The sequence below is a fragment of the Berghia stephanieae genome, chromosome 4, assembly GCF_034508935.2.
Source record: "Berghia stephanieae isolate SIO BIC M18660-M18661 chromosome 4, UCSD_Bste_1.3, whole genome shotgun sequence".
Taxonomy (NCBI): Eukaryota; Metazoa; Mollusca; class Gastropoda; order Nudibranchia; family Aeolidiidae; genus Berghia; species Berghia stephanieae.
Genome location: NC_088363.1, coordinates 14,442,546 through 14,470,045, shown reverse-complemented (window position 1 = coordinate 14,470,045; position 27,500 = coordinate 14,442,546). Strand labels below are relative to the sequence as shown.

The 27,500-nt window shown below is 36.6% G+C and overlaps 2 protein-coding genes across 3 annotated transcripts in view; one reads left to right on the top strand and one right to left on the bottom strand.

Annotated features, from left to right (window-relative positions):
• The window catches only part of LOC144970064 (uncharacterized), a 5,807-nt gene extending 346 nt beyond the window's left edge, over nt 1–5,461 (top strand). Inside the window, exons 1-2 of the mRNA XM_078909267.1 lie at nt 1–2,075; nt 3,894–5,461. The exon at nt 1–2,075 is cut by the window's left edge and continues 346 nt beyond it. Of these exons, the coding sequence (XP_078765393.1) occupies nt 167–2,065 (1,899 nt within the window). The 5' untranslated portion in view covers nt 1–166 and the 3' untranslated portion in view covers nt 2,066–2,075; nt 3,894–5,461. The remainder of the gene's footprint in view (nt 2,076–3,893) is intronic.
• A 7,037-nt stretch (nt 5,462–12,498) lies between these two features.
• Nucleotides 12,499–27,500, bottom strand: part of LOC144970063 (mast cell protease 2-like) — a 31,318-nt gene continuing 16,316 nt past the window's right edge. The window contains exons 1-2 of one of the 2 annotated variants that reach the window (XM_078909264.1): nt 17,663–17,755; nt 12,499–14,523 (exon numbers count right to left, since the gene is read on the bottom strand). In XM_078909264.1, coding sequence (XP_078765390.1) covers nt 13,615–14,523; nt 17,663–17,713 — 960 coding nt within the window. In that variant the 5' untranslated portion in view covers nt 17,714–17,755 and the 3' untranslated portion in view covers nt 12,499–13,614. Of the gene's footprint in view, nt 14,524–17,662; nt 17,756–27,500 lie in introns of those variants that run through there. The other variant, XM_078909266.1, reaches the window with a different exon arrangement.

The window sequence follows — 27,500 nt, the reverse complement described above, 5'->3', positions numbered from 1 at the left end:
CCTTAGAGTTACCAAAATCAAAACCATACAATTCAATAACGTGAACTGTGAAAGAAATTTGTTTACCTTCATTTTAAATCGTTACGTTCTATAGTTGACTTATTATTTCAAGGAAATATCGGACAAAACGAGTGAAGATATTAATGCTAACTCCGTGTCACAGAAGATGGAATTCATGGACGAATCTGACGCTCGTGCTAATAATGATTTATCTCAATCGGATGATAAGAAAAATGCTCAGCCCAGTGATGGACATGATATAAAATATACCCCAAATGGCCAGTTATCTAACCCAGTAATGAAATGTATTGATGACAATTTGATAAACTCCAAATCGAAAGTGAACCGTTCCACTCCTGATATTGAACCTAGTGCTATCTCATTTAATCGTCAAAGTGATTTCAATCTCGGATTGTGCCTTGGCCCTCACTCTACTACCAAAATGTGCATTGGTGCTCGCCCTAGGACTTTTTACAGCTTTGCTGCTGGTAAGGTTGAACCAATGGATTTAGTTTTACCCACATCACAAAAACAAGATTCGCCTAAAAAGAAACCATCGGAGATAGAAGATGCAGGAAATAAAGATTTGGACTCGGATTATTGTAATGGAGCAAAAATCGTGTTAGAAGAAACTAATAGTGACGAGGAATTCTGCCTAGAAGACTACCCTGAGGGTGAAGATGATTATAGCTACTACGACGATAATTCGGATGATGTTTCAAGTAACAACGAGGATTTTGATAACGCTGTCGAATGTTCTTGTCCAGGGGCTTGCAGCTGTTCCACAAATGGAAATCTATACCGTGATCTGATTCTTTACTATTCCTCATACCAAGATGCTTCTCCTGTCAGCAAAAGAAAACACTCTTCGCAATCAGATACTGAAAGCGAGTTGCCCACATCTAAAAAAACCAACTCGCCTAAAAAGAGACCATCGGAATTAGACAATGCAGGAGATATCAATTTTGACTCTGACGATTCTAATGACGCAACAATCGTCATTGAAAAAGCTGAAAATGACGAGGTGTCCTGCCTAGAAAATAAAAACGACGATAATGACGATGAGGAAGGCAGTGCAGATATCATATCAAATTTCAGTGGGGGTCCTGATTACGCTGTCAAATGTCCCTGTCTAGGAGATTGCAGCTGCCCCACGTTAAGAATTCTATTCGAAAATCTTTGTCTTTATTATTCCTCATCCAAGGATTATTCTCCTGACAACGAAATAAAACATGCTTCGCAATCAGACACTGAAAGTGAATCAATTCCAAAACAAATCGATGTAAATGCAGGAGATAAACGTCAAGCAACAGCAACTGACGGTAACCACTCAACTGAAGGTAAAAAGAGAAAAAGACGAGGCTCATCTGACATCGAATGCGATTCGCCCATATCCAAAAAACAGGACTGGTCTAACAATAAATGCGATTCGTCAGCATCCATAATGCAGGTCTCCTCGGACAAAACAAGCGATTCGCCCGCATCCATAAAACAGGTCTCCTCGGACAAAACAAGCGATTCGCCCGCTTCCATAAAACAGGTCTCCTCGGAAAAAACAAGCGATTCGCCCGCATCCATAAAACAGGTCTTCTCGGACAAAACAAGCGATTCGCCCATATCCATAAAACTGGTCTCCTTGGACAAAACAAGCGATTCGCCCGCATCCATAAAACAGGTCTACTCGGACAAAACAAGCGATTCGCTCACATCCATAAAACAGGTCTCCTCGGACAAAACAAGCGATTCGCCCGCATCCATAAAACTGGCCTCCTCTGACAAAACAAGCGATTCGCCCACATCCATAAAACTGGTCTCCTCGGACAAAACAAGCAATTCGCCTACACCCAAACAGGATTCGCCAAAATCCAAAAAACAGAAGTCGTCGGGTAAAAAATGTGCTTCGTCCACATCCAAAAAACATGGCTCGTCCAGGAAGAGACCATCGGAAAGTGTCTCTGCCTCGTCCAGATCCCACAAGTTGGCTAAAATGACAAAACCAAAATCTTCGAAGAGAGGGAAAAGATGTTTCAGAGGAAATCAATTTATCTTGATTCAGGCAAAATAACCACTTATATGTAAGTTAAACTCCTCTCTCTCTCTCTCTCTCTCTCTCTCTCTCTCTCTCTCTCTCTCTCTCTCACACACACACACACAAACTCTCTCTTCCTCTTTCTATACATATTTGCCTATCTATCTATCTATCTATCTATCTATCTATCTATCTATCTATCTATCTATCTATCTATCCATCCATCCATCATCCATCATCCATCCATCATCCATCCATCCATCCATCCATCCATCCATAGATCTATCTATCTATCTATCTATCTATCTATCTATCTATCTATCTATCTATCTATCTATCTATCTATCTATCTATCTATCTATCTATCTATCTATCTATCTATCTGTCTGTCTGTCTGTCTGTCTATCTATCTATCTATCTATCTATCTATCTATCTATCTATCTATCTATCTATCTATTTATTTATTTATTTATTTATTTATTTATTTATCTATCTGTCTATCTAACTGTCTGTCTGTCTATGTATGTATGTATGTATGTATGTATGTATGTATGTATGTATGTATGTATGTATGTATGTATGTATCTATCTATCTATCTATCTATCTATCTATCTATAAATTATAAAGACAAAAAGCATGAAATAATAGCTATTAATTTTCTGATAAAAGGAGCTATTTATAAAATATTTCAAGTATAATTATGATCAACTTCTGCAATATTGTTTCGAGCATTCTCGAAATCTCGAAACAATATTTTAGAAGTTGATCATATGATGATGATGATGATGATGATGATGATGATTAAATGACAGATTGGCAACGCCTTACATACTTCTCGATTTGAACTGTTGAATCTATCGAGTTCTGAATTCCCGAATTTCTGTGGCAAAACAAAGCATGACATTTTCACATGAAATTGTAAGGGAAGTAACCCAACAATAATTTATAGGTTTACTATTCTTGTATGAGTATCATCCCTGACTTAACATTTTCAGTCGCTTTATACTATAGATAGTATGTACTTGGCTAAGAAGCTCATAACATTGTCATCCGGAAGTAAAACGAACCAACACACAAAACTATGTGTAACCTTAAAATTTTATATTCTGGTTAATACAGTTTAGTGAGAATTACTCATAAACGCGGACGGCAAAAACCAAAACAAAACCCGAGTGACGTCAACTTCATTCTATCTAATAATTTTCTCCCTTATATTTCTAGTCATAGAGCCTTGAGGTTGAGTTTTATACAAAAATAAATAAGAAATTGATTCGACTGCTTCTTCTTCTTCTTCTTCTCTTCTCTCTTCTTCTTCTTCTTCTTCTTCTTCTTCTTCTTCTTCTTCTTCTTTCTTCTTCTTCTCTTCTCTTCTTCTCCCCCCCCCTTTATGCTGTCTTTATGACTGAAAGTCAACACGATGCAAGAACACTGTGGTCTTCCCAAGGAGATCCATAGAGCTTCAATTCCAGTGTAGTCCTCCCAGGCCAAATGGTTGCTCTTTAATTTGTTCATTGTGGTTTGTACAATCTTGCAAAACATGTGCGCTATGCAGCTTCCCCTCTCTCGACTCTTTGTCACATTTCATCCCAAATAAAAGACTTTTCCTCTAGTCCATCTGGTTTATATCGGAAAATATGAACGGTTTCACCGTTTTTGTAATTGGCTGAAAAAGGTTTTTTAGCCCGAAATGATTCCACGTTTAACTGTTTTACGAAGCTATTACATTTACTTGTTGTCCATTACATTTCACAATCCACAGTTTCTAACCGTTTACTGTTTAATTAAAAAGGTTTTAATATAAGTCATGAAATGAGAACCGTAATAAAAGACTTTAATTATCTGCTATTTCTCTATTGGTACAGGTATTGAGGTGGGGACGTGAATCTAAACAATGAGGCATCCTGTATGGAAAACGATGATTATCGAGAAGGGCAGGAGCATAGCTGTGAAGGAAGAGGATGTCACGAGGTCCAAACCATCATCATCATAATCATATCATCACAATCATCATCATAATCACCATCATCATCATCATCATCATCATCATCATCATCATCATCATCATCATCATCATCATCATCATCATCATCAGCATCATCATCATCAGCATCATCATCATCATCATCATCATCATCATCAGCATCATCATCATCATCAGCATCATCATCATCATCATAATCACCATCATCATCATAAGATCACCATCATCATCATCATCATCATCATCATCATCATCATCATCATCATCATCATCACCAACGTCATCACCGACATAAAAAAATTGTCTGTCATTCCTTTGAGAGTTCAGTTACTATTTGTGTTAGATTCCAAGCAATCTGGTTTTATGTTCAACTGAGCTGGATAAAGTTCAATACAAAAATTAGGAAGTTTAAGTTAGTTTAAAGTTTATCTGTCTCTACACCTAACTATCATTTCTAGGATTTGTCACATGTCATGCCTACCAAACACAAAATGTATTATGTTGTGCGGCTATGTGGTCTGGCGGTATGACACTCGCTTTCGGATCGGAAGGTCCAGGGTTCGAATCCCGATCGACCCATAGTTGAATCCTTGGAAAAGGCTCTTTACTAACAATCTCTCACTGTACTCAGGTCTAAAATGAGCAGTTTGCCGTTAACAGCGTTGTCTCTGTCCCCCCAAAAATTGTAATATCGCCTAACAGGCGTGATGTCTCGTCCTACATGTTAAGTGTTACTGTTGGCTAGGGGCCCTTTGTAAAGCGCTTTGAGCACGTTTAGTGGATATTGCTCTATATAAAAGCCCAAGGTTTTGGTTTGATTGTTGTTGTTTATCTTTAAATTCAGGCAATAAGTACAAACTATACATACATTTTGTGCTGCAAAACGAGCTCTACAAACCCACATGAAATTTAATTCATATAACAAAAAATTTCCTTCTGATGTTGTGACGTAAAAACAAATCTGAAAAAGGAAACATGTTGGTTGCATTGTAACAAATGTGACAATTTTCCTATAGATCTATTAAAATGGAGGGGGTTAAGGATAAAAAGTCACTTTCTTTGTTTTAAATCAGTTTTCACAAGTCAAACTTAGAATTTAAATTTAGATACGAATCAGATTCATCACTTTATAATAACATTTTTGAGGTGTGTGTGTGTGTGGGGTGGGAGGGGGGGGGGGGGGGGAATGTGAATGCGTATATGTGCGTGAGGAGGCTCTTTACCCGATTTCTCTCACGGTAATCAGGTGTAAAACAAGTACCTGGCCGTTAACAGCGTTGTCCCTGTCGGAAATAAAATTGTAATGTCGTCGTTCTACTTGCTACATGTTCCTGTTGGTGTAGGGACCCCTTGTAAAGCGCTATATAAAAGCTCAAGGTTTTTTTTAACAGAATAACGATCCATAAATTTCCTTACCTATACCAACATCTGAAGCGGAAGAAATTTTTTTTTTAAATAGACATTATTCATTCTACATTTACCATTATCGTAGTCTGTATTGTTTATATATTATGTGTGTCAGTGCATGACATAATCAGTCGGAAGGTGAATATTTCGGATTTGCAATTTAAAAAAAAAAATCTGAAAGAATATGCTGCCCAGAGCATTTTAATCTTTATTTGAAGTAAATAGGATGATTTTTCCATGAAGTTATGGGAAAGGTATCCAATAACTTTTCTTACATTTTATATTGTTTCGACTAGAGTAGCTGAAAAATAAATATTGAGAAATGAAATAAAGCTTTGATATTTCCCGAAGAAGTTCAAAAAGGGTTGATTTAATCTATGACAAGAACTTATTTTTGATACGAATTGACCTTCTAACTAAACTTGCCAATATTTCATTTCAAACTCTTTCATCACCCGACTGATTATATCATTTTCACTGTAACATAATTTAGTATCTGCTGGATGTGCATGTATCTGAGTAAGACATTTGAGTGTTTTTATATGATTAATGCTAGATAGATTTCTGACGAATATATTTCTTTTTTCTTGAAACTAGTGTCCGATCATTGCATGTCCTCAATAGGACACATGAGTGGTTTTATATCATGAGATACTCAGATATATTCCTGATGAATTTACCTCTATTCTCTTTGAATAAGTCAAATTTCCATTAGATACTCCAATATATTTCTGATGAATACACTTCTAGTTTCTTTATACAAGTCGTGGATTAATGCATATGTGAATTGTTTTATATCATTAGATACTCAGATAGATTTCTGATGAATTTACCTCTATTATCGTTGAATATGTCTTAGATTATTCCATATGTGAATGGTTTTATATCATTAGATACTCAGATAGATTTCTGATGAATTTGCCTCTATTATCGTTGAATATGTCTTAGATTATTCCATATGTGAATGGTTTTATATCATTAGATACTCAGATTTCTGATGAATTTACCTCTATTATCGTCGAATATGTCTTAGATTATTCCATATGTGAATGGTTTTATATCATTAGATACTCAGATCGATTTCTGATGAATTTACCTCTATTATCGTTGAATATGTCTTAGATTATTCCATATGTGAATGGTTTTATATCATTAGATACTCAGATAGATTTCTGATGAATTTACCTCTATTCTCTTTGAATAAGTCTTAGATTATTCCATATGTGAATGGTTTTATATCATTAGATACTCAGATAGATTTCTGATGAATTTACCTCTTTATCGTTGATTCTAATTTCATATGCGAATGTTTTATATATTGATCTCATGATTTGATGAATTACCTCTCTATCGTGAATATGTCTGATATCCAATGCGAATGGTTTTATATCATTAGATACTCAGATAGATTTCTGATGAATTTACCTCTATTCTCTTTGAATATGTCTTATATTACTCCATATGTGAATGGTTTTATATCATTAGAAACTCAGTTAGATTTCTGATGAATTTACCTCTATTATCGTTGAATGTCTTAGATTATTCCATATGTGAGTGGTTTTATATCATTAGATACTCAGATTTCTGATGAATTTACCTCTATTCTCTTTGAATTAACGTTGGATTATTGCATATGTCAATTCATATGACCTATATGTGTTGCGAGCGCCGTAAAACCCTTAAAAATAACAAAGCAATTACAGCATATTATGTTATTGGTTTTATATCATTAGAAACTCAGATTTCTGATGAATGTACCGTTATTCTATTTGATTTAGTCACTTATGACCAACATCACGTATTTCTTGACCCATGCTTTATTCCTTTGACTGGTCACTCATCTTTACAGGCGTTAGTTTGACCAAAAAGTCATGGAGACTCATTCAAACTCGTACAGTAAATAAACGAACACACTTTTACTTTAGAATCATTCAATTTAAATGTCCATGTGTGCTTTTTTATTTATGGTTTTCTCACTCCATCGATTGAATGTATAAATCTGGAATGTATCTCATCTGAATAAATTATTTGAAAATATCTTTTTAAATGAGTGATTGTTTTCATTTTAAAAATAAAAAAAAAGATCATATTTTTTGTATGTTGAATTCGATTTAGTTACTTGGCTTTAAATTTTCTAGTTTATTGCCTTTTTAAACATCTATTTTAGTCTTTATGAATATTTGGGGAGGGGCCCTGGTAGAACAAACTCAAACCTCTTCATTCTGTCATATTCTGGAGAAGCAGATAATTAAAAATTTGGCCAGAAAACTCGTCCTTCAAATATCGATCGATTTAAATGATTCTCATCTTGGCAAAAACTCTCACGAAGTCCGGGTTTTTTTTCCAAGATGAGAGTCATTTAAATTGATCGATATTTGAAGGACGAGTTTTCTGGCCAAATTTTTTAACATTGCACTTACGAAGTATTGCAATTCTGGTTACTCCACCAGGAGGCTTTACGACATTTTCATTTCTATACCTTAATTTTTTCACAAATCGTCCTTCTTGTTTGTTCTGACAAAGGGTCATGCTTTCAATTTTGTAAAAGTTACGTGTTGCTGGGAACGGTATTATCCTTTAAGATTCGTATGAGGGACGGCATTTGTGAATTAAAATAAAGATATGAACAAGTATGTTTGAAAGGTGCCAGACAAAGCAAGAAAGAAAAAAATCAGTCGACCTCGACTGGGGATCGAACCTCAGACCTTCTAATTACCGGTGTAATGGTAGCACGTCTGACCACTTTACAGTAATGGATAGAGAACACAGATGTGATGTCAAAATACTGATTCCAATCTGATTAGAAGTGTAAAGCCTGTCTTCCAGAGGACAGGATACATGCATTGTGCAACTGCCTGATCTCCTAGTTTCAGAGTGATGATATCTTATTATCTAGCCTCAATGTGCGGCTATGTGATCTAGTGGTATAACACTCGCTTTCGGATCGAAAGGTCCTGGGTTCGAGCCTCGCGCTCGGCGCATAGTTGAGTCCTTGGAAAAGGCTCTTTACTGATATTCTCTCACCGTACTCAGGTGTAAAATGAGTACCTGGCCGTTAACAGCGTTGTCTTTGTCCGAAAAATTGTAATATTGCCTAACAGGCGTCATGTCCCTTCCTACATGTTAAATATTGCTGTTGACCAGGGAGGGACCCCTTGTAAAGCGCTTTGAGCACATTTACGGATATTGCGCTATATAAAGCTCATTTTTTTTTATTAAAAAAAAATACATACTTACTTACTTACTTAATCCTCTTCGGGCCTTGAGGCACATAGGGCATCCACCAGACATCTCCATTTTTTGCGATCGGCTGCTTTTGTGGTGGCTGTATTCCAGGACAGGCCTGCTTCCTTTAATTCTTTCTCCATGGTCCTTCGCCAGGTTTCTTTGGGTCTTCTCCGCTTTCTCTTCCCATCTGCTGTCCAGTACAAGGCTGTCTTGGGAAGTGACCCTTTTTCCATTTTGGGCACATGACCCAGCTAACGCCATCTTCTTTTTATTTGGCTATCAATGCTAGTGCAGTCAGCTTTCTTTAATAGATCCACTGTTCTTATTTTTGTAGGCCAAAATAAATTAAAAATTCTTTTTAAACACTTGTTCTGAAAGGCTTCTAGTTTCTGTATTAAGGAGGATGTCATTTTCCAGCTTTCACTTCCATAAAGCAGTACACTTGAAACATTGCTCTTGTATATTTTCAGCTTTGTCTTTCTCATTATTTGCTTTGATTTCCAAAAGTTTTTTAGCATGCCGAAAGCCTGGTGTGCCTTTTGAATTCTGTGCTTGATATCGTGTTCTGCATTTCCGTCGTCTGTTATTTTGATCCGAGGTAGGAGAACTCTGTTACCTCTTCAATTATATGTTCATCTATCCTAATTTCACTGTCATGTTTTGGATTCACCCTAAAGTACACAGTCTTATCGAAATTTATTTTCAGTCCAATTTTCGAGGCGTTCTTGTGTAGTACGTTTAGTTTCTCTGAAGCGTCTCTGTGTGTACTGGAAACTAACGCGATATCATCTGCGTAGTCTATATCTTCCAGAAAGGATGTCAGTGTCCAGCGAATGCCTCTCTTCTTATCATCAATTGTATTTTTCATGAGCCAGTCTAGAGCCAGGATAAACAGAAGCGGGGAGAGTATGCAGCCTTGTTTTACTCCAATTGTTACATTAAAGCTGTCTGTTAAATTGTTACCACAGATCACTTGGCATTGGTAGTTGCTGTACATTACTTTGATTAAGTTGACTATCTTCATCGGTATACCATAATGGCGGAGTATTTTCCACAGGGACTCTCTGTGTAAGCTGTCAAAGGCTTTTTCAAAATCGACAAAAATGGTGTAGAGGGGGCTGTTCCATTCAATGCTTTGCTCCAGGATTTGTTCAGGGTAAATATGTGGTAACTACATGACTTCCTTTTCTGAACCCTGCCTGCTCTTTTCTAAGAATGTTTTCAATGTGAGGTGAGATTCTTTTCAGAAGGATTCTATTAAAAATTTTGCTCGTTACGGACAGGAGTGTGATTCCACGCCAGTTAGCACAATTTCCCAGGTCTCCTTTCTTGGCTATTTTATGGATGATGCCTTTATTCCAATCCTCTGGTATTTCTTCCTTTTCCCAAATGTTGGTGAACAATTTACTGAGAATTTTGGACATTTCTTGCGAGTTCGCTTTAAGCATTTCCGCACTGATTTTGTCAACACCTGGGGCCTTGCCATTTTGTTGTTGTTGTATTGCCTCGTGCACCTCATGCTCAGTGATTGGACCAAGATTAACCTCTACGCCCATTTCTACTTCTGGGATATCTGTGTAAGGAGATGGGTCTGGTCTGTTCAGAAGGTTTGCGAAATATTCTCTCCATCTTTCAATTTTCTCCTTTTCGTCTGTGATGACACTACCATCTTGGGATTTTAATGGTTTCTCTTGACCATAAATTCTGTTTCCTGAGAGAATTTTTGTTATTTTGTATAGCGTTTGTGTGTCTTGTCTTACGTTCTTTTGCGCTTCATAATTAATTATACATATCTTCCTAAACATCCTGCTAATTAAATAGTTATGCCACCTTATATTCAATAATATGCTAACATATTCATTGTTGATATATTTGGCAATTTTGTCCGCCTCCCACTCCGGTGCAGCTTTCTCAAAGTTCCGGGCCAGGGTCAATTTTTTCACCAGTCGTCAAGCGGGTTGGCTAGATTATGTGTTTAGTCAAGACCAAACTTGCCTAGTACTTCGAAAAATTCGTAGTAATACGATTATTTCGTCTCCAGCTACAGAGCTGCATAGGTCTCTTTGACTCAATAAATCCTGTTGAAAAGGAAAGTTTAACTCCTTAGAAACTATATTCAGGACTTTGAAGAATTTTTGGACTATGCTGGGAGCAAATTGTTTATGTCTAAAGCTGTTTAAAGTGACTTTTTCTTTTTTTCCCCTTGGAAAAAACGACATTTTTATATTTCAAGAGACAGCTCTGGTCAAGACTTTCCACCTTCTCCTTGCACAGTAGCTTCCTTCCATCTGCCAGGGACTGAAGTAGTTTATCGAATACATCCTGGGACTGGGTCTGCTTGTAACCATCGTTAACCCATAGCCTGACACTGACAAAAAAACATGACGACAAAAGACCAGTTTTTGGCCGCAAAAGAAATCAAATTGTGAGTTCTATTCAATAGTTCAACCAATGGATCACGTGTTTCCTTTAGCTCTACTAACGACAATTTACTAGACGCTGCAAAAAACTTAAAACATGAATGACTACGCAAAATTTGGTGCAGATTTTAAACATTGCCGAACTTTGTTGGGTGTTTTTCAGAATTTAGTTATTTAATGGAAAAAACATGTAATTTTTCGAAAATCACAATTTAACTCCCTCCTTACCGATCATTTTGAGTATCTTCCACAAATGGCAGGCTTTACCAGCAGAAAAAATGTTTTTTTTTAAACCCAAAAAGTCTCTCTACAAAACAACTTTATGTTCTTATTAATTAAACAAAGATCATTGTGATGTACAAAATAAATTTGAATAAGAAAAAATGTATATTTGGTCGTAACAAATGTGACGATTTTGCTGTAGGTGGTAAGGAGAGGGTTAAAAAAAAAGAAAAAGTGACAAACTGAACTGTCCAAGATCCTTCAATGATGATTGTTTGATTAAAAAGGCACGAGCCGACTAGCTGAGACCTCCCTGGAGGTTAATGTAAATGTTGCTGCTCGAAGCTCGAAGAAATAAATAAAAACGTGAAGTTGAATGTAAGCTTCAATTTAATTACAAAAATCAGATCAAATGAACGCTTCGGGTTTCCCCTTTATCAACAAAACAGGATGAATGAAACACCACAGATGAATGAGATGATGTGGTAGTGCGTAGTTAAGATGAATGTTAACTTAACTACGCCACTACCACATCATCTCATCTATCTGTGGTGTTTCATTCATCCTGTTTTGTTGATAAAGGGGAAACCCGAAAGGTTCATTTGATCTGTTTATGTAATTCAATTGAAGCTTCACGCTTTTATTTATTTCACTCGAGGTTAATCAAATTGTAATGAAAAAAAAATCAATGTTTTACAGTAATAGGTTGGGAACACAAATGTGATGTCAAAATACTGGTTCCAATATGATTAGAAGTGTAAAGCCCGTCTTCCGGAGGACAGGATACATGCATTGTGCAACTGTCTGATTTCCTGGTTTCAGAGTGATGATATCTTATTATCTAGCCTTAATACATTCTGGGCCGCCAATTCTGTAAATGTTGTACTTTATGTCCCCTCAAGGGCCATAGTCAAATTCTTCAATTCTTTCTTTTTTTAAAAGTAATAAACTAATAATAATGGTATAGATTTATACTGCGCCAAACATCCCTTCTTCAGGAGGGCTCTGGGTGCATAACATAGATTAAGCCCTAACACAGTACACGAACAACGCTAATTATACACATAATCAAAAGAAAGCCTGTCGGAATAAGAATGTCTTCAATCGACACTTGAATTCCTCTAGTGAAGACGAAGAACGTACCATTTACCAGTATTGATTATTTGAGAAACACACCATAGCATAATATGAAATAACATTTACAGGAAGTCCCGTTATAAGGTTTCATATTTCTTCACATTCCAATGTATGTGACTGCACGATGAAGCATTATAATAAATATGGAAAACTGGTCAGAAACCATATGGATACCAACTAAGACCAATCAGATAATTGTGTATATTGACATTGAATTAAATTACACCAATCAGATAATTGTGTATAGTGACATTGAATCAAATTACACCAATCGGATAATTGTGTATAGTGACATTGAATCAAATTACACCAATCGGATAATTGTGTATAGTGACATTGAATCAAATTACACCAATCGGATAATTGTGTATAGTGACATTGAATCAAATTACACCAATCGGATAATTGTGTATAGTGACATTGAATCAAATTACACCAATCAGATAATTGTGTATAGTGACATTGAATCAAATTACACCAATCGGATAATTGTGTATAGTGACATTGAATCAAATTACACCAATCGGATAATTGTGTATAGTGACATTGAATCAAATTACACCAATCAGATAATTGTGTATAGTGACATTGAATCAAATTACACCAATCGGATAATTGTGTATAGTGACATTGAATCAAATTACACCAATCGGATAATTGTGTATAGTGACATTGAATCAAATTACACCAATCAGATAATTGTGTATAGTGACATTGAATCAAATTACACCAATCGGATTATTGTGTATAGTGACATTGAATCAAATTACACCAATCGGATAATTGTGTATAGTGACATTGAATCAAATTACACCAATCGGATAATTGTGTATAGTGACATTGAATCAAATTACACCAATCAGATAATTGTGTATAGTGACATTGAATCAAATTACACCAATCAGATAATTGTGTATAGTGACATTGAATCAAATTACACCAATCGGATAATTGTATATAGTGACATTGAATCAAATTACACCAATCGGATAATTGTATATAGTGACATTGAATCAAATTACACCAATCGGATAATTGTGTATAGTGACATTGAATCAAATTACACCAATCGGATAATTGTGTATAGTGACATTGAATCAAATTACACCAAATAGGTAATTGTATATACTGACATTGGAATAAAATTACACCAAATAGGTAATTGTATATACCGCATTGGAATCAAATTTAATTGTAATTATATGACATCATGCTTGCAATCCAAGGGTTATAGTAGCTTATTCTAGTATATACAGGTAAATGCCTGATTCCACGTTTGCAATGACTGTGCGACATGATTCCAACTAAAACCAACTTTCCTTTGACTGTACAGAGCAACGGTCCCTCGTAATTTCCAAGTGAAATATCTCTTTTCCCAAACCAGCTTTTTGTAAAATCATCATCATCATCTTGATAATAGCTGGTTACATAAATGAATATATAATCTCTGCGGACATAATACATTTCGAAAGGATATAATTTGTATTCGTGACGTTCACCGCTGTTACCTTCTTTGAAACCGCTGAATCTCCAAGCAAAGCCTACACACCTTGCTCCTGGCTCGGGCACATCGGAATGTGCCCATTTCATGACACAAGACGGCGTTATTCTTCTATTTATAGGAACGTGTAAAAGACCTATATCGTGGAAATGTGTATTCTTGTCGTATCCTCGATGTATAATCAGTTCATTCTCTACATTTCTTTCTAAAAACCCATTCGATCTTACCTTCCTAAACTTGTCATGCACTTTTTGGAGACAATGCGCCGATGTGAGAATCCATCTTTTGTGAATGAAAACTCCACCACAAATATAAGAGCGGTCAAGATTCGTATTTAGATCATTATTTTTTAACATATAAACCATGCTAGGTAATATTTTAGCCACATTTTTATCTATCGGAACAATAAAGTCTTCAATTTTGGGGAAATATTTTTTGCAACCTGGTTGAAAGTAGTTATAGGCCCTGTGAGCACTGTATAGCTTTCGTAATCTTTTGATGTATGAATTGTACCGAGAGCTCCTTGATTTCTGTAAGTTCTTTAGTTCACGTGGGTTGCCGACATCATGACCCGATGTCTCATTGAGAGCTATTATCTGAAAAATAATCAAAGTAAATAATTGGTAAGCTATGACATTTAATGCTAATGATGCTGCTCGAAGCTCGAATAGGATAAATGAAACACTACAGATGAATGAGATTATGTGATATAATAAATAGTGGCGTTGTTGATAAAGGGGAATTTCCAAATTTGCGTTTTGTTTTAGCAGTGCTGTGTTGCTATGTAAGAAGTTGCCGCGTCTGGTTGAAAAACAAATAAATAATAATAATAATAATAATAATAATAATAATAATAATAATAATAATAATAATAATAATAATAATAATAATAATAATAATAATAATAATAATAATAATAATAATATATCTTTATTGTCCCCCAAAAAGTGGCAATTTGTCATTTGGTTACACATTTATAACAATACAATATTGACATAGACACACTCACACAAGATGCATAGTAGTTATCGTAACAAAAATGACCGATAGGAACAACGTTTAAACTAAGTTTTTAGCTTCTAACAATGCCACATGATTTTCATGACCCGAATGAAACGTCCACATTTTCTGTTTTTGTTTATTAAATTGAAGCTTACATTACAATAATTTCACATTGTTATTTATGAAATTTAATGCAAAATAGTAATTTTAAGCAACGTGCGTCAAATGTGATGTGTGTTTAAGTTTGTAAAGTCCTTTGATATCTATCTTTTTGATGAATCCCACAAAATTCATAAATCCGCAGTTTAAAAAAATTGGGCTTTTATATAGCGCAATATCCACTAAACGTGCTCAAAGCGCTTTACAAGGAGTCCCTGTCCAACAGCAACATTTGACATTTAAGACAAGACACGACGCCTGTAAGGCGATATTATATTTTTTTTCGGGCAGAGACAGCGCTGTTAACGACAAGGTACTCATTTTACACCTGAATATGGTGAGAGAATGTGAGTAAAGTGCCTTTTCCAAGGACTCAACTATGCGCCGAGCGAGGCTCGAACCCAGGACCTTCCGATCCGAAAGCGAGTGTCATACCACAAGACCACATATCCACAGTGGCATCTATAAAAAGGTTTTATACACAACTACAAGATAAAGATTGTTTGACTGTATTAAGCTTCAAAACAACTATATCACTTTATATATAGGGAATGAGATTAGCCGAAGAGAAGCGTCCCTTGATTGGACGTCACCTTACAGAGAGAACGTCAACATGGTTTTGCGCATGCGTGTCTCTCATCCTCGCTTTCGGTGAAGAGTCTCATGCCGCTTTCACCGGAAGCGAGGACGAGAGACGCATGCGCAAAACCGTATGACGTTCTCTCTCTAATAACTTGTCCGTCGGTGACGCCCAATCAAGGGACGCTACTCTTCCGCTAATCTCATTTCCTATTATGGATATTTACTAAAAATGCTTTAGTGCAAAAAATAAAATTAACTATCAAAGATAGGTCTATGAATCTTTTGGGGAATGAAGAAAACAAGCTGGTATGCATGTGATATTTTATAATGACACCTTTAGTGTTGACGATACAAAGACGATTTTAAGGAAGCTACAGGGAATGAGATTAGCGGGAGGACGAGAGACGCATGCGCCCAACCAACATAACGTTCTCTCTCTAATAACTTTTCCGCCGGTGACGTCACAGACTATGGGTGACGTCCAATCAAGGGACGCTACTCTTCCGCTAATCTCATTCCCTATTCTACATGTTCATCTCTGACTTGAATGCATTAAGTGCACTGAGCTTTGAAAAATAGCCATCACATTTTTGCAGACAATAAATAGGCTGGTATTTTTTGATGACTCATTATTCTGCCGTACTCTGGAAAAAAAAAACATATTTAAAAATTTGGCCAGAGTTCTCGTCCTTCAAATATCGATCGATTTAAATGACCCTCATCTCGACAAAAACTCTCAAACCTGGGACTTCGCGACATATGCAATTCGTCGCTATATGGTCTAGTGTCATGACACTTGCCTTCGCACCAGACGTTCCAAATTTCGAGTCCCGATGTGAGCGGCGCATAATTGAGTCCTTAGAAAAGGCTTTTTGAACTAGAGCTTTTATATAGATCAATATCCTCTAACGTGCTCAAAGCGCCTTACAAGGGCTCCCTGGACAACAGCAACATATAACGTGTAGGATGGACATGATGCCTGTTAGGCGATATTACAATTTTTTTTCGGACTGAGACAACGCTGTTAACGGCCAGTTACCCATTTTACACCTGAATACGGTGAGAGAATGTCAGTAAAGAGTCTTCTCCAAGGACTCAACTATGCGCCGAGCGAGGCTCGTACCCAGGACCTTCCGACCAGAAAAGAGGGGAAATTGTTCTACAATTCGTAACTGTGACACTTATTTGTGTCCGGCTATGTGGTCTTGTGGTATGACAATCGCTCTCGGATCGGAAGGTCCTGGATTAGAGCCTCGCTCGGCGCATAGTTGAACCCTTGGAATAGGCTATTTACTTACTAACATTCTTTCACCTTAATCAGGTGTAAAATGAGTACCTGACCATTAACAGCGCTGACTCTGTCGGGAATTATTTTTTCGTCTAACAGGCTCTTTCTACATATTACGTTTTGTTGTTGGTCATGGACACTTTGTAAAGCGTTTTGAGCACATTCAGTGTATATTGCGATATATATAACCTCAACTTAAAAAAAAAAAGAATTGAAACATAAACAAGTACCAAAATGTTCAAATGAACTATAAAATATATAACTTTGAATAATGTTTCACGCATGAACGTTAGAGGTTTCAAAGTGCCCCTTAGCTCTTAAACAATACGATAGATAGATAGATAGGTAGGTAGATAGATATATAGATAGATAGATAGATAGAAAGATGGAGGGATGGATAGATCGATAGATAGATAGATAGATAGATAGATAGATAGACAGACAGACAGATAGATAGATAGATAGATAGATAGATAGATAGATAGATAGATAGATAGATAGATAGATAGATAGATAGATAGATGATAGATGAATAGATGAGTTGATAGATGGAACGATAGCTTTTCAATATTGACAACAACAACAACAACAAAAAACAACAAGAAGAAGAAGAAGAAGAACAACAACAACAACATCAACAACAACAACAACGACAACAACAACAAACAACATCAAACATGATGAGCTATTTTTGTGTTACCCACCGCAAGAAAAAGCAACGGCAGAAAAATATAATATCTTTGCACTTGCATCATCCTTTGTTGCCACTGGTTCCCTCACACTGCTTCAGTAAAACCACTACCACAGTAAACCCTTACGTAGACTTACAGATTCCTAAACAAGCAAGTCAGTGTGGACTTTGATCGATCTGTACAGTAAAACCCCGATAATTGGATTCAATAGTCTGATGTCACGTCGCAAAGAAAATCGGTACTTTTTATTCTTCATGCTGGCTAGAACTTTTCATATGTCTTGTGATCAGAATGTGTAAAAGTCAAAACATAATTAGATTTATAATGTTTTTTTTCTCTCTGGGTACGCTTTTATGCTCGTCGGAGAAATATTTCATAAGGGCGTCCGCCATTGTTCCGATAGTTTAGAGCCAGTTACTAAGTTACCATGCATCATTACGGGGGAAGTGACGTCACGACTGTTGAAGAGTACCTATTCGTTCAGGGAAAATGGCAACCACAACAATTCTTCACCATTGGTCTCTCGTTGTTTATATGTGCGGCTATTATTGTGCGGCTATGTGGTCTTGTGGTAAGACACTCACTTTCGAATCGGAAGGTCCTGGGTTCGAGCCTCGATCGGCGCATAGTTGAGTCCTTGGAAAGGGATATTTACTCACATTCTCTCACCGTACTCAGATGTAAAATGAGTACCTTGCCGTTAACAGCGTTGTCTATGTCCTGAAAAAATTGAAAATCGCCTAACAGGCGTCTTGTCCCGTCCTAAGTGTTACATGTTGCTGTTGGCCAGGGACCCCTGTAAAGAGCTTTGACTTTGAGCACGTTTAGTGGATATTGCTCTATATTAACCCTCTCCTTACCACCTACTGCAAAATCGTCACATTTTTACGACACAATATAATTTTTTTTCTTTTCAGATTTATATTGTGTACATGACAATGATCTTTTTTTTATATCAATAAGAACATAAAGAGGTTTTGTAGATAGATTGTTTGAGTTTGAAAAAGCAATTTTCTGCTGGGTAAGCCTGATATTTTGGGGAAAAAATACTGAAAATGATCGGTAAGGAGAGAGAGTTAAGTCTCATTTTAAAATTGTTTATATACCCCCTTCCCCCCACCACGACCGCCTTCCCCAAACCACGGCAGCGTGGCTCAGCGGTACGGTCTTTGCATCGTACCCGAAAGGTACCAAGTTCGATCACCCGCCGTTGCGCTGTGTGGCATTGAGCAAGTCACCTCGCCCTACCCCAAATTTGCGGCGCTGCTCTGCGGATAACGCCTGAGTTATTCCAGCCTTCCCTTGGAATAGACCCAAGAGACAAATTTCACATGTGGGATGAATAAAGGGAATTTTTATTTATTTTATATTATTTATTTTATTTAAACGACAGACACTAACACCTATAGAAGGAACGGAAATAAAGTTTTTCAGCTATTTGCTAATGTCTTTAGCCAAGCATTTTTAGAAGTTCTCACTATATTGTATCAATCATACTATAAACGTTTATGGTTATCCATAGTTTTGTGTGTTGGTATGTCTATAATAGGATAGCGGATGTTGTCAGTATTTCACCTGAACGCATAGCATCAATATCTCAATATAATATATGTATATATATATATATATATATATATATATATATATATATATATATATATAAAATATATATATAAGTATTTAAAATTTGGCAAAGACTCTCAAACCTGGGACTTCGTGAGGTCCCAGGCTTGAGAGGTTTTTGTGTTTTTTTTTTTGTTTTTTTTTTTTCAAAGAAAAATATTTTAAATCGATCGATATTTGAAGGACAAGTTTTCTGGCCAAATTTTTAAATACGTGTTTTTCCAGAGTACGGAAGTTAAGTGGTAAAAAAAACGACAAACAATAACATTTGAGAGTTTTTGAAAAGAAGAATGACATTTAAATTGATCGATATTTGATGGACGAGTTTTCTGGCCAAATTTTTAAATACCTGTCTTTCCAGGTTGCTGCAATCAAGTTAAAACAACAGACAATGAAATCGACACAGGTGTTGAAACACTTTTTGAATAAAAAACACGATTTTTAAAACCGAGATCACGAATCTAAACAATTAAATAAACTTTCATCATCCATCAGTTAATTGTCTGTCATTGTGTCACGTTTGTTTACGTTGCTGTGTGGCTATTATGTGGTCTTGTGGTATGGCGATACTTCCGTACTCTGGAAAAAAAAAACAATATTTGAAAATTTGGCCAGAAAACTCGTTCTTCAAATATCGATCGATTTATATTACCCCCATCTTGGAAAAAACTCTCAAACCTGGGACTTTATTAAAGACTTCGGAAGGTCCCCGGTTTGAGAGTTGTTTGTTTTTTTTCCAAGATGAGGGTCATTTAAATCGATCGATATTTGAAGACGAGTTTTCTGGCCAAATGTTTAAATATGTTTTTTTTCTAGAGTACGGCAGTATAGCATTCGGATCGGAAGGTCCAACGATTGAGTCTCGTTCTGAGTGACGCATTGTTGAGTACTCAGAAAAGGCTCTTTACTTATATTCTCTCACCGCACTCAGATGTAAAATAAGTACCTGGCCGTTAACAATGTTGTATGTCTCTGTCGGACAAAAAATAATAATGAAATATCGCTTAACAGACGACATGTCTTGTCCTTCATGTTAAATGTTGTTGTTGGCTTGGAACCCATTGTAAAAGGAGTTGAACATGTTTAGTGGCTATTGCTATTTTATAGATCTTAAGCTTAGAATTACCACAAAACGCTTTGGAATAATGTGTGTCATTATGATATTTTTTTTTCCATCAGGCCTTGTGGTCTTTTGGCATGACACTCGCCTTCGACCCTATACGTTACTGGTTCAATTACCGCTTTGGTAGTTGAGGCTTGACTGACATTCTCTCACGGTACTCGGGGAAAGAAAGAGTACATCGCCTGTAACAGCGTTGCTTGTGTCAAAAAAAAAAAAGAAAAAAAAAGAAACTGTTATAGCGCTTCATAGGCGTCATGTTTCGTGTTATACTTCAAGTGTTACTGTTGAATTGGAATCCCCGGTGAAGCGCTTTGAGTCCGTTTGGTACATTATTTATTGCAGTATATTATTATAAAAGCTCAAAGATCATTTGAAGACGGCAGGGGAAGAACCGATGATGTCCAAAATTTGGATTTTTTGAATTACTTCCCTTGATTTTAGCCATTGGTCCCTGGCTATGTCACTCTCTACAGATGATTTTTTGACAGGCACAAAATGAAAAAAAATCTAAGGGTAATTCAGTATATTGCCATGTGTGTCGAACAAAACGATGTGCATCACTTTGTTCTCGACTTTTTTTTTCTGCGAGCCTTTTGTAGTCTAGGTGCATCCGAATCAAGCCATTGATCTGATTGTCTTTTCAATTCAGCACACCCGCATTTTATCGCCAGTGACAATTCTTTTCAGAAACATAACACTATCTTCCTCAACATGGTTTTAAAAGTTCTGAGATGCTTGAACGCGCAATTGTTTTTGCTTTTCTTTCAACAAATGAGCCATCCAATTAACGAATACCTTTTCATTGCCAAGGTCGTTGGTCAATATTACGCTGTAAACGGTTGTAATGGACACACCAATAAGTTCACTTTCTTACTACAAGTTCTCCTTGAATCATCTTCCACAACAGCTCTCGTTCCCACAAAAGTATCACCACAAGAAACAACAGGAGGTCTCCCTGTGTGTTTCTCATCCTGCATGTTAGATCTTTCCCATCTTCAACTTCTCTTACCCACCTCCGAACAGTTTGAATTGAAGAAGCATTGTGCTCCAAAACTTTAAAAACATCTCCGTGTATTTTGACATAGAAAAGAATTGAAAATTTGATGACAAACCAAAACATTGTAGCGCTAGATGGCTGCATTCATGTTTTGCTCAGTCATTTCCCTTTGATTAAGCTTGGACAAGGAGCACAGGTACAACTCATTTGCCACGTCACAGCTCTCTATGACATGACAACCAATATACTTGAAATTCAGCATCGAGATTCTTTTAATATGACGTCATGTTCTCTCAAATGTTGGTAGTTCTAGGTTGCTTATTAGACAAGTTATGGAAGAGGGAACCTTAATTTTAGAATGCACCTCGTATTTTAGTAGCAGGATGTATAGGCAGATTCTGAGAATTACGGGACGTAAAAGAGCGAGGATGGATGATCTTTATTGACGACCATCATGTATTTAGACTAGAAAATAAAATGCCATCACTGTGAAACAAGACGATCATTTACACAAAGTATGTATTCAGTCCTTAGAAAGAGAAGTTTTACACTTCCAATATAATAGGAAACCAGTTTTTCGACATAATATATTTCTTCCCTGTTGATCGCTATTTAAAGCTTAAAAAAGATTTATGGCCAAAATTTTTATAAAAAATATTTTGTCAATTTATGGCAAATTCATTTTAGCTTACCACAATATAATGATATATTATGATGGTAGTTACTATTATTTTCTTTGTACTTTGGTATGCTCATTGGGTGTGAGAGAAACCCAGGATCATTGCACAGAATTTAAACCCAGAGTTTAATTAATGCATTGCGTTAAGGTAAAATACTTATAACATTTGCCATCCGGAGATAACGTAACCTTTAGCGTTTATAGTCTGACTGATAGAATTTAGTGTGTACTAATCATAAAAATAGTTGTATAAAAACAATAACAAACAAAAGTTGACTTCTACTTTGTGCCTTCTATAGATTGTATGCGCTTGGTTAAGAAGCTCACAACATTGCCATCCGGAAGTATAACAGACCAAAACACAAAACTCTGTGTAACCACAGCCATCGTTAACTTATAGCCTGACACTGACCAAAAAAAGACATCAAAATGCCAGTCTTTGGCCACAAAAGAAAACAAATCATGAGTTGTATACAATAGTTCAACCAATGGGACCACTTGTTTCCATGAGCACTAACTAACGACAACTCACTAGGCGGTGCAACATCCAAATAATGACGTCAAAATGCCAGTCTTTTTGGGTTTCAGTATCAGGCTATAGATAGTATGCGCTTGGCTAAGAAGCTCACAACATTGCCATCCGGAAGTATAACGAACCAACACACAAAACTGTGTGTAATCATGATCGTTTATAGTCGGGTTAATACTGTTTAGTGAGAATTACTCATAAATGCGGATGGCAAAAAACAATAACAATGACCTAGTGACATCATCTTCGAACTATCTATAACTTAACGATGACTACGGTGTATCCATGAACGTTTATAGTCTGGTTAAAACAGGTTAGTGAGAATTACTCATAAACGCGAATGGCAAAAGAAAAAAAAAACAATAACAAATACCCGAGTGACGTCAACTTCATACTATCCAAAGGGGAGACAAGCCAAACTACTTTATTTCGCTCAGAAGTGTTTATCTTTAAAACTGTTTGTTGTGTTAAGGTGACATTTTGCATGACTATCATATCCATGATAAAATAAAAATATTTTTTTCCAATATTCATATCAATGGATTCGGGTTTTTCCCCCCTTTTAAAGTAATTCTTTAAAAATCGAACTGTGCGGCTATGTGGTCTCCTGGTGTGACACTCGCTTTCGGAGAGGAAGTTCCTGGGTTCGAGCCTCGCACTCGGCGCATAGTTGAGTCCTTGGAAAAGTCTCTTTACTCACATTCTCTCACCGTACTCAAGTGTAAAATGAGTACCTGGTCATTAACAGCGTTGTCTTTGTCCGAAAAATTGTAATATCGCCTAACAGGCGTCATGTCCCGTCCTACATGTTAAATGTTGCTGTTGACCAGGGACCCCTTGTAAAGCGCTTTGAGCACATTTAGTGGATATTGCGCTATATAATCATTCATCTTTTCTTCTTCTTCTTCTTCTTCTTCTTCAAGTACCAAATCTGGGCCAGACATCGGTGATCATGGTACGCCTATTCATCTCTCTGATCAGATCTTCATCATCATCATTGCCTTTTTCACCCTGGGTCAGGGTATAGGCCACAGACAAACAGTTTCCATCCTTCTCTATCCTGGGCTAACTTTTTTATCTCATTCCAGGTCTTACCACTTCTCTGTATATCAGCTTCTTTAATTCTTCTCCATGTTCCTCGTGGCCTTCCCCTTGATCTTCTGCACTGAGGGTTCTAGTCCAATACTTTCCTTGTTATAGTTGAGTCATTCTTTCTAAGCGTGTGTCCAATCCACCTCCATCGTCTTCTTCCTATTTCCTCTCCCACTGGTTTCTGCTGTGTTCTTTTCCATACTTCTTCATTTTTTATTCTATCCATCCATTTTATTCTGAATAGCTTACGCATGCACCCGTTTACGAAAATCTGCACCATCCTTATACATGCCTGTGATGCGTTCCAAGCTTCACATTCATATAGTAGGACAAAATTCACGTTTAAGTTGAAAAGTCTTAGCTTTAGTCGAAGGGAGATATATTTAGTTCTCCAAACTCTGTTCAAAGATGTGAATGCAGCCTGTGCCTTTCCTATTCGTGCTTTCACCTCTGCTTCCGTGCCTCCATCCTTGTCAATTATACTTCCGAGATAGCAGAAAGTGTCTATATTTTCGAGTTCCTGATCTTTTACTTTGATCTGCTCCCTTTGACGCGTACCTATCCTCAAGACCTTTGACTTTGCAGGGTGAATTCTTAGACCAATTGATTCCGAGAGGCTGTTTAAAATTGTGGTTTTTGCTTGCATCTGGTCCTGGGTGTGGGACAAAAAAGCCAGATCATCTGCAAAATCCAGATCATCCAACTGTGTCCAGGGGGTCCACTGTATCCCATTTCTTCTCCCTTTGGAGGTTTCCTTCATTAGCCAATCAATGGCAAGGATGAACAGGAATGGTGAGAGCAAGCATCCCTGCTTGACACCAGTCTTAATTTCAAAGCTGTCAGGTGGTTGGACTTATCCATTCTTTATGTTCCGATTTCTTTACCCCCAATACCTCTTGGCAAGTTGTTATGTAGACTTCCTTGATCTTTGCCCAATGTGACTCTACATCTATGTCCTCCTCGAGCTCAGTAAGAGGTTGGAATCTATTACTCAATTGTAGTTTGAATTCCTCATTCTTTTCCCCATCAAGTGCATTCACCTCGAATTTTCTTCTTGTATGTGATCTGGTCCCATGTTTTCTGAGTCGGAGCTTAAGCTTTGCCAATAGCAGTGGCGGTCTGATCCAACATCTGCCCCTCTCCGTACTGTCACATCTTCCAATGAACGTCTGTATCTTCGAGATATACAAAAATGATCAATCTGATTCTCTGTCACACCATCTGGTGAGACCCAAGTTGATTTGTGGATCCTCTTATGGGGGAACACTGATCCTCCAATCACCAAACTGTTGATTGCATTTTTATGTTTGTTATTTTTAATGTTTATTGTAAGCATTTAGGTGTATTCCTCTTAGTGGGATCTTGTGCTGGTGTATGGGTGAGACATTTAGGTGATCTCAAACGAAGTACATTGATGGTGTGCTCTTGGAATCTACATCTGTTTCCTATTTGAACCATTCCCCTTTGTCTTATTTTTTCCTCAAGTCCTTTTAATTGTACATCTAGAATGTTTTCTTCCTTTTTACTTGCGCTGATATGACCTAATGTGTTGCAAGCGCCGTAAAGCCCTTCAAAACAAAACAATAACGAACTTCTCTATCTCTCTCTTTCTTTTCTCGCTGTTCCCCTACCCCCCCCCCCCCCCCATTTGCTTCCCTCCAAAAAGTTTTTTTTACCTATTCCACTCCATGGGGTGGTTTTACACCCCGGCCCTATGTTTTTCACCAATAACTTTTTTATTTTTTGAGCTAGAAAGTTGAAATTTTATGTAATCGCTAATTGTTATATGACAATTGTGACCACAAAGTATCATTTATATCAGTATAATATATTTTGAGTTATATAGGTATAAAATGTCAGATACCCTATTCATATCCGATGGGGTGTAAAACCACCCCATGACAATAAAGAGAAAAAAATGGAACATTCCTATTTCAATCCTATGGGGTGGTTTTACACCCCATCCTGTCTAATAGAAAATATAAGACTACACCTATTCTAATCCAAGGGGGTGGTTTTACACCCCATCCTATGTATAGAGGAAACATGAGCAACTAAATCAAATACGTATATAAACAAGCAATAAACAGACAAGGATTTCATTAACCTATTTTGATAGTATTAAATACATGTGTATACAAAACACACATGAAATAGAAAAACAATAACACAATAAGTAAAACTGAGACCATAATGAGTTTTATTTTTAAAAACCAAGTGAATTTTATTAAAATTAAATTTTATCTTTGGAACAAGTGAAATATAACACTGTGGCAACTTTTATTTTATTTTAATTTTTGATATGTATGATATACTACACGCATATCAGTTAATTAAAAAAAAACATGAAACATGAATTAAATTTATTTCTTCTCGTAACCAACTGGAAGAAATGAGTTTCAAAATCAAAATTTAATAGGGTAACAACAAAAATATTTCTTGTGGTTTGATTTATGTCTGACTAAAGACAATTCAGAGGTGAAAGCAAAACTTGATTCTGATTTTTTTCAAATCCTTGCCATGTTTAAATTTCTCAGGAAGAAAACGTTTGACTCTACGAACTGTCCCAACTCCTGTAATCCTTGCTTTCTGAGCCATAACAAAAGCTCTTTGTCCGTGATAAAATTATCAAAAGTAATATTTCTACCACTTTTGCAATATGGCATAGCTAATTCCTTGACAGTTTCTCTTCCTAAATTTGTCCGCCTTTCTCCATATTTTCCAATATAGGAAATTGCTTTCAGTGGATAAGCAGTCTTAGAATCACATATCCAGAATATTTTCAATCCATACTTATCCGGTTTGCTGGGTAAATATTGAAGAAACTTGACTCTCCCCCTCCATGGGATTAATTGCCTATCCATTGTAAGGTTCATGTCTGGAGTATATATCTTAGAAAGTTGATTGTTTATGGTATCAAAAAGGTCCCTGATTGGCGCAAAAACATCCCTGGCCCTTCTGACTGTTCGATAGTCCTGTCGTCAAACCTTAGAGCATTTGTTAGGTTCAGAAAACGCGTCATTGTCATTGTTGCTCTGGCCACAGGGTCTGCTGCAATGCCGCTCCATATTCTTGCCACATTGACCAGGTTCAAATTTCTTGCTCCCAAATGGTAATATAATCCAAGCAAAGCCATGATTTCTATACCGTCTGTCTTCACCCACATGTCACCCTGGCATCTCATCCCCTCCAAATTTGTAAAATCTAACAATGCTAGAAATGACCAGTGGTGTAAAAAAAAGTAAAAACTGATAGCGAGTCAACAACACATTTGATGTTAACATTCCTTACATTATGAGATTTGACCTGTCTAAAAACATTACATTGCCTTTGCCTAAAGTTTTGGACAACAGCTCTTCAGACCATACTGTTCCATCATTTGAAGTTAAAGTTTGAGCTACTCCAGTTGGTAACGTTGTCAAAGTTGCATCTTCTTGAATATCCTCATCTCTGTCCTCAACTTCATCAACTAGCATTTCGGGATCTGAATCGTCTAGAATGGATGCAACTTCATCACCTTGGCTGCTGGCATAATCTAAAACGTCTCCATCATCCTCATCACCGTCCTCTTCTAGATCATTCAGGATTTGTACAATGACATCTGAAACATGAGATATCAAATAGGTGAAAAAAAAACATTTTTTTCCTTTCAAGTTATTGAGTAGGTACAACATATAAGACTATTATACTCTTGCAATAAAATTGAGCAGCTTCTCTCTTTTCTGAAGAAAGATCTCATATGATATTAAACATAAAAAATGCTTTTGGAGTCCAGCTAAAAATTGTACAGTAGATAAGCTCCTCAAA